We start from the raw sequence: 8,432 nt of genomic DNA on the forward strand, positions 1-8,432 counted from the left end.
GATTCGGGTACACTGTTTAAAATGTTTGCTTCACATGCATTGCTGCCAGATTTCAAATACTTGTTATGAATAAGGATCTTTCTGATTGTGGTGTTTTCTAATAATATATTCTGTATTTGTAAAACGTCGCTCGGTGAAGAAATTGCGCACGCTCAACTGTAAAATATTGATATGTTTGTTGAACACTACGTGTGCTTATTTCGATGTAATGTTAATAGACTTAAATGTGTTTTCAATTAATACGTTTGATATTAATTGATAGCATTTGTATGTTCTGTAAGAAAGAAAGTGCTTTATGTAGTAACAGTTGGGAATGCAATCATGGGGTGTTTCTTAAATCACTAATAATAAAGCCGGAAACAATATTCTCTTATTTTATTCGACTCATATAAATTTATAATACATTCTTTATAAGAAATAAAAGGTACACATGTGGATATGTACATACATAAATATATACACACAGACAATAAATATTGACAAAATCGGACGCATACACCAAAGTCTAACTTTGAGTAGTGAATATTTACACCAATACAAACAACAGCACACATGATCGGAAACATGCGAGACTAATGACCATCTCAATGTTGAAGTTCATCGTAAATAGTTCATGTTCAATACACTTTTTGTCTTTTAATATATGCATTAGTTTTCAAGAAGACTTTCTGCATGTGTCACAATTCACAAAACCTGCAAGGTCGATATGTACCAATCTTTGAACATTCCACTTATGATGCTTTATTTTGGGCGAAATCTTGGTATTTTTTAGGTGCTTACTTTTCAACAAATTACACATGTAATTGTACGAAAAGAAAAATAGAATTAAAATGTAACCTTATTCGTTTAGTTTGGAAATATGAAAAAATATAAACAGGACAAACGCAATGCATTGTTGTCCGCATCTTTTCGTATCGTATTCTAACTTGTTTTGGAAACGCTGGGACATCTTTTACAGCTTCTTTTAAGTCATTTTAAAAAAAATAAGCCATCTGCATGAGACTCGTTCTAACATCGTTCGGGATATGTGACGTTCGCGCACCGGCAGTGACGTCATTTTGGAGGTCGGCTAGCTGAAACTAGGTAGCACTAGGATATTAGGGCTAGAGCTCTGTCAGTACAGGTACAGATCCCGACCGGATGATGTTTCCGTGGCTGTAGCTTCCAGACCTGGAAATAAACATAGCAAAATATTACCATTTTAAATATATAACAAGAGAAAACATGTGAATAATTCATGACGTCTGATTGGTTAATAAAAGTTAACTCACTCAACATGCGTATCTAAATTCTTATAATGCCACAATGATATATACTAGAACAAAAATGTTCACATATGATTACATAAAGTGCATAATTTAAATTGGACAATAAAACAAACAATTTGTTATTTAATTATTATTATTATTATTATTTTTATTATTATTATTATTATTATTATTATTATTATTATTATTATTATTATTATTGTTATAATTATAGTTATTATTATTGTGTTTTTATTTATTCTAACACTAATATCGTTAGATATTTAACACAGAAATAATGTTTTGGGGATTTTATCATTTAAAGAAAATTTCACATATAATTTGGGAATCACACCACAACAAAACGCATGCATTATTAACGGTGCGGTGCATGGAGCAATAATATTTGTCTACAGGGCTGTTCATTCAGCTAACGGCTTCGGCAATGGATCCACGCAGATGGTTTGCTGCACATAAGCGCAGCCATCAAACGCAAACTAATCAACGAAACTCATCAATATCTACTGTACTGTACAGATGGGGGCAAATAATAATGTCATTAACCGGCAGAATAGTGGTGCTCTTTCTAGCAGGCCGATCTGACCATACTGTGGCGAACAATTGCTAACAGATAGGACGCAGATTTGACCCTCAAGACGATTATCACATTGCAATTAGCGGACCAATTATTTAAAGAACTCGGTGGAATATGAATATGAGAGTGCATGAGTAGTTGATGTAGATATGTTGTGGTTGGTCAGGATATAAACTATTTTGGTGCACTTAATACTATGAATAGTTTCGAAAAGAAGTTGCACAGTGTAACAATTTCAACAATTCAAATGTTACGAAAAATAAAGCAAAATTTATACCTGGGAAAGAATTTTGTGTAGGGTAATCTGTCCCAAGTCTGTAGTCCGGGTATCTAAATTTAGATTCTGTAGACTTCCCATAATCACTTCCGGGGAAATGTCCAGATCTTGCAGACTGCAAGAGTAAAGAGCCAATGTTTGAATTGTATCTACTTGCACTCATAGCTGGATAAGGGAAATCGTAGTGCATAGGTCTGTGGTGGAACGTGTGCGACTGCGAGGAGAATCTGGAAAACCATGGGTCTTGAAATCCAGAGAATCCGGCTATTGACGAAGCGGAGTAGTGTCCGGATGGAAACTGGAAGTCCGAATAGAAGGATCCATGGCTGTAATAGTTGCTGTTCCAGAAGGAAGGAGGGAATTTGCGCTGACACATTAATGACGGATCTGAAATGGAAAAGTAACATGTGGAAATGATGTAGAACAAAAAACACATATATAGATTCACTTTGATGCGCGTGTTTGGTATGGTATCTAAATTTTCTGGGCATTCAATTGTGTTTACATTAAAAATGGTGCTTTGGTTGCCATTCTCTAACACAGAAGTCGTCAACGTTCCGATTGTAGAGGAATGTATATATTAAAATGACTATGTTAATATCTTTTCTAATTGGGACCTACATAATAATGAACTTATGTTCACAAAATAAAGCGTATAATGTCATTATTTTATATATAAAAAATACGTTACATTGGTAGTTTTGAATCGTTTCATTAATACGTCACTTATTAAATAATTATCTGCAACAAGAACCCTGCTTGTATAATTTTAAGCCTATAGATTGGCGAGGAGAATATGTTCCTATATTACGTCGAAAGTAACACATTTCATTTAGTTCAAACAATAATAATCCCATGTATACATTTTGATCTGAAGCAAATGCCGAAGACTTTGTTTTTTAAAACAAAATTCCACTCCAATTCACAAGGGGATTTTTTTTCTAGAAACCGTTAATTTGTTTTAAAAACAGTCTACGTAGAACCCGCGAGGATTGACACGTTAACTCCCATTGAAATAAACGCTGCCATTGAGTTTGCCAGGTTGGAAATTTACTGCGCACAAATTACCATAATGATGTAAACATTAATTAAAATTATAACTCTTAATTCTAAAAACCTGTTTCGCAGAAATGACAGGTTCCACTTACACCAGATTTCAACAGAAAATTACATCGCGGAGCCAAAAAGACAGACGCTTAGCAACAACCTGACTGGTGGAAAGTTGAATTGGCAGTCGACTATAAAATAAATTATGAACAGTTAAACACAGCGGGTATACAGCGTTTACGGTTCTAATGAAACAAACAGTTTTCGAAGTGACAAGTTAAATGAACATGTGAAATTATCGGAGGTAATTGATAGCGTGTAAAAAAAAGGTCCCCGTTGAAAGATAGGATGTCATAAGCCATAGGCTTTTAAGGGGGCGTGGCAGGGTAGTCGGTTCTTCAGAAAAAAACGCGATATGTTTTTTATTAGTTTATTACGTTTATTTTGACAAGTTTCATCAGTTTTTATATCAGTGTGGTATATTTTTGTTTGTTTATTTCCTTTCTGGTAGTTTTTAGACGTTAAACATTATATAATAAAATTATCATAATATAAATACAATGTAAATAATAATAATTAAAATATGTGCTGTATTATTTATTGTATTATTTACCAGTACCCGTGAATCTTGAAAACAATATGTCAATGTATGAGTTCCATGGAAAAGAGACATTTCCAGCAAGCTCTTGTAACTAAAACCATGCAGTGTTTAACAATTTGAAAAAATCAACGGTAAATAGCAGGGGTATATTAGAATACATGTATGTGAATCGATAACAGTGCTCACAATTCAAGTTATTTTTTTTTCTTTTAAACTTAATTTGGAAATGGAAAGTGATATTTATTTATTATATTCCTATTGCTATCTTGGGGGTGTTTTTACTCAAATAACTCAATTTCATTATTGCTTCAAACTGCACTAGCTTCACCGTTACATTGTTTAAAGTGATATACACAAATGTATATTGTACATGTATACATGTATTATTACATCAATTGTGTATGAAACCCATCAAATTTACTACACTTATTAATTCATTACTAATAAACTAATAACCATAATTTAAAAATTCATGTGAAACATATGTCATAATAACTACTGTATTCTTAATAAGGCACATATAGTTTGTATTTGTCTTCATCATGAATTCAGCTCAAATTTTCATAACATGTATAACCAATATATTGTTAGCATGACGTTTCCTGTGTTCCTTTTCCCTCAAATGTTTAAGCTTCATGAATGAGTGAATAAAGGTAAACGTGGAAATATAGATCTTGAAAATAATAGATCATTCAGCCAATTCTAATGATTTATATAATGTGCTAAATATGATTTTTCTTTGGTTTCTTTCAGCATTAGCATTCGGGATATGTGTAAGTTATTAAACTTAGCAATAAAATATGTGCATAATTGTAAAGTACAAAGATCCATATTTGAAACGCAACCTTGAATGTTATTCCTGACGATATATTAATCCTTTCCCACTCGGAAGCAAAGTGATAATGGTTATGTACAAACAGCATAAATCCAGAACAGCCTGCGAGTAACTCGCAGTCTGTTCAGGTTTTATGCTGTTTGCTGCTCATCAGTAACTAAGGGTTGGAAATAAAGCCTTTCAAACTTGAATCTAGTAATAAAGGTCTTCAATTAAATGTAACTTTCTAATGGACTACAAACACGTCAAAATACGTATCTAAGTGGTATAGGGTGAATTGTTAAAAGGGCGATCATAGGGGCAGAGATTTGCTGGTTAACCGAAGTGAATAATAAGGCGGCCATTCTGGAAAATTATCTTGTGACTTTCGCACCAACGCCTGGGCCGAGCCTTTATCGCTGAGAGCGATCAACAGTTGGCTTTCATCAATTCACAAAGTGAAACCTTTAAATCAAACTTTGACAAAACGTTTATTTTCTTAAAGGCCCAGATTCGTTGAAAACGAAATAAAAGATTTTACGCCTTGAAAAATCGGTACATCTGTTAGTGTCACATTTGAACAGACTGACAATTACTTTGTTTTTACAAATGTTTGAATCATTTACTTTTTACCGATAAATTACAGTTTAAAAGGTGACCAACATAGTTTGCGGACGAAGCGACGATTAAACTGAGAACGTTTCACCGAAACAGTAAATCAGTACATTTGTTCGTCCCTCTGTTGAAATGTTGAAGTTTAAATTACAATCAACGATGTTTTATAACACATATTTCTTAACCTTAAATAGTGAAGTCTGAAACCAAGTTTGAAAAGTAATATGATACTGTGAACATTATGCGCGGGATATACATATATGTATAGTTTTAAAATTGAAAATAATTGTATGTAGATATGTTTATTAAAAAACACAGGATTTGTATCAAATTAAAAGAAAGGTAAAAATTTGAAAATTGATTTTTGTTACAAACTTGTTAAGACTATAGTTCATAAAAACTCGCATATCCGGCTCTTACACAAAAAAAATGTATTTATGTATTTCGGAAATGCATGTGCAGGTCATAATTGACTTAAGTTGATGTAAAGTAACTTAAACAAATAAAACTGGTAATAATAAACCAAAATAAAAATGAAAAATATATTATTTTAAAAATAGTAATTAAAAGAATAATAATGATGATTATGGTGGCGGTGGTGGTGGTGATGATGATGATGATGATGATGATGATGATGATGATGATGATGATGATGATGATGATGATGATGATGATGATGATGATGATGATGATGATGATGATGATAATGATGATGATAATGATTATAACGATGATTATGATGATAATGATGATTATGATGATGATGATAATCATGATGATAATCATGATGATCATGATGTGGAGGAGGAGGAGAATTTATCATTATTGAGAGAAAGAAGAATATGAAGAAAATAGCAAATTATAAAACATGTGCTTACCTTTGCTAGATTTTCCTTCCGGGCTATAACTACTGGGCTGACTAAGTGCCCGAGAGAAATGTTCATCCACATTGGACGATATGTCACCGTTATAATACACCATCAACACACAAGTTTGCACTGAGATACTGGGTCTCTTTAGGCTGCTCTGGTTTCTCTTCATCCTTCAGCATCCCAAGGGTGGGGACGGCCCCGTGACCGATGTTTCCATGGTGACCGATCGGCCCGTGGTTGCCGTGGCCAATGGTGCTGTGGTGGAGCCCGAACGAGGACGGCATGAGGTCCGAGGGGGTTCGGGCCAGGCAATGCGTGACCCAGGGAACTGGTGACTGGTGGGTAAAGACCCAGGTCCAATGGCTCCTGGCTTTTTGGAAGACACAGCGACTGAAATATAAATATATATATTTACCAAATATGTAATTTGTTATACTTACATGATTGTTCCGAATTCAACTGCTGAATTAAATAATTGATTTAAATAATGAAATTCAATATACTTAGCGCCATATTCACATACATTACAAAACACATTCAAAATACTGTCCTCTCACGTAAAATCATGAATACCTCATATGTTCTTTAATCACATTATAACTGTTGCGATGTATATATTAGTATATATATAGATAGATACATGATCAAATTGTGGTGAAATAAATTTTAAAATTCAATTTAAGTTTTGTTAGCTCGTTTTATAAATGGTGATGTAAAACAAATATAATATTCGCAATAATTAAAAAAAGATTAGTTTCGAAAACGATAAGTTACAAAACAGAGAAGAATAGTTCCATTAAATATTGATACTTTTGAATAGAATCAAATTAAATGAGATATGATCTCTCAATACTAGAGAACATTAATTGCATGCAAGTGGTAAATAGAATTTAAAAAAACTAAATGTTTTACATATAGTTCAGCATGATGATACTATTTTTCCAGCTCGAGTAGATCCTGGTTATTTAAGGAGCCAAGTGCAAGATAAGAATCCACACTTGACTTCTCGCGATGCGGAATATTAGAGCAATTGAGATAAGCATCGTAAAGTGTTTTCATTCATTGAAATAACGGTATCAAATTTTATGTTGATGCATTCATTTCTATATTTTCAAAGAAGTTTTTACAAGAGATGCAACGAAATAATTTAACGTCCTTTAGATATGGCTAGTCGCGGCGGACATATGAACTAAACAATGTGTAGAGAGATGCGTTGCGATTTTTAATAGCATGCTCTTTTTAATGCTCATATGTACTTGATGGTAAATCATATTGAATTAAGTGTGCGACAACTTTCGAAATAATTTTTGATAACTACTTATTCTGTTTAAAATGCACAAAATGAAACGTTTCGAGTTCGTAGTGAATTTTTCATTCAATTATATTTAATATGAATAGTGTACATACATGTCATTGAAGATTTAAAAAATCGAAAATCTATGAATGTATTTTTGTTATTATTACCATATTTGTCAACAGACTCAGCATTTCGATAGGCTGTTTTGTCATTGATGCGTATAAATGCGGTTATATAATACACAGGCGTTTGCGAAGCGCAAAAATAATTAAATTGATATTTCAAATACAAATTTGAACTTTAAATTTGAAGACTTTTTGACGCCTTTATCTTTAACAAATCTACATTGTTACCAGATTCACGCAACATTATATGTTATTTGGACTAGAAGTAAGGTTCTGTGGTATTATCTTAAGTATCGCAGCAATTTATAAGCAAAACTCAGTCTACTATTTCTCGAATACTAGTACATAGACACGTTCATAAAACGCATATCGGTCTTGTGTAAAATGTTTATCAAATGTCTTGGTATGTAAGAAATCCACTTTCGATCGCGATACAAATGTAAACAGGTTTACGTTCAGTAATTCAAAGTGGGTAGTCACGTCAGATATGTCGCCTGTGAGGGAAGCCATAGTTTTCACCGTACGAACTATGAAAATATAGTCAATACCGCACACTCGAATTTCTAAACAATTACGGTATTTGCCGTAAATTGGATGGAATTCGTTCTTCGTTCTGTGGCCAAACACATCAGTAGAAAGCATGTCGCCCTGCCGCATTCCCAGTGCATTTATTTCCGAATGACATCGAAATTACGCGACATTTCCGACATTGTCCAAGAGCACAATAAGAAACAATAATTTTCCGATTACCTGCATAGAATGCTCATTATTTCTTTGATATCCAAAACTAGTGCCGTACGGTTGGTACATAACTTCCACACTCATTGCGTCCGGCACCCTAGACACTCAAAGATTGCAATTCTTTCGAATTCTTCCTTCGAGATAATCTTTCGCTTGCAAATACACCAAATACATTCTGGATACATTTGAATATTCCTAGAA

General features: G+C 33.3%; 1 protein-coding gene across 1 annotated transcript; it reads right to left on the reverse strand.

The window, feature by feature from the left end:
- Nucleotides 1-500: 500 nt before the first annotated feature.
- On the reverse strand, nucleotides 501-6,310 carry LOC127853804 (transcription cofactor vestigial-like protein 2). The gene is made up of 3 exons (XM_052388583.1): nucleotides 6,075-6,310; nucleotides 2,120-2,506; nucleotides 501-1,170 (listed from the first exon to the last, which is right to left on the reverse strand). Exons 1-3 carry the CDS (start codon nucleotides 6,235-6,237, stop codon nucleotides 1,115-1,117), a joined length of 606 nt encoding a protein of 201 aa, XP_052244543.1. The 5' UTR covers nucleotides 6,238-6,310; the 3' UTR covers nucleotides 501-1,114.
- Nucleotides 6,311-8,432: the final 2,122 nt, after the last annotated feature.

This window comes from Dreissena polymorpha, chromosome 12, assembly GCF_020536995.1.
Source record: "Dreissena polymorpha isolate Duluth1 chromosome 12, UMN_Dpol_1.0, whole genome shotgun sequence".
NCBI lineage: Eukaryota > Metazoa > Mollusca > Bivalvia > Myida > Dreissenidae > Dreissena > Dreissena polymorpha.

What these genes read in the sequence shown, in the direction of transcription:
- LOC127853804 (XM_052388583.1), bottom strand. Translation starts at nt 6,237, where the DNA reads ATGAAGAGAAACCAGAGCAGCCTAAAGAGACCCAGTATCTCAGTGCAA. An exon ending in GGAAGGAAAATCTAGCAAAG is followed by an intron (nt 2,507 to 6,074) that starts GTAAGCACATGT and finishes TTTCCATTTCAG; the next exon opens with ATCCGTCATTAATGTGTCAG. An exon ending in TACACAAAATTCTTTCCCAG is followed by an intron (nt 1,171 to 2,119) that starts GTATAAATTTTG and finishes GTTTATTTCCAG; the next exon opens with GTCTGGAAGCTACAGCCACG.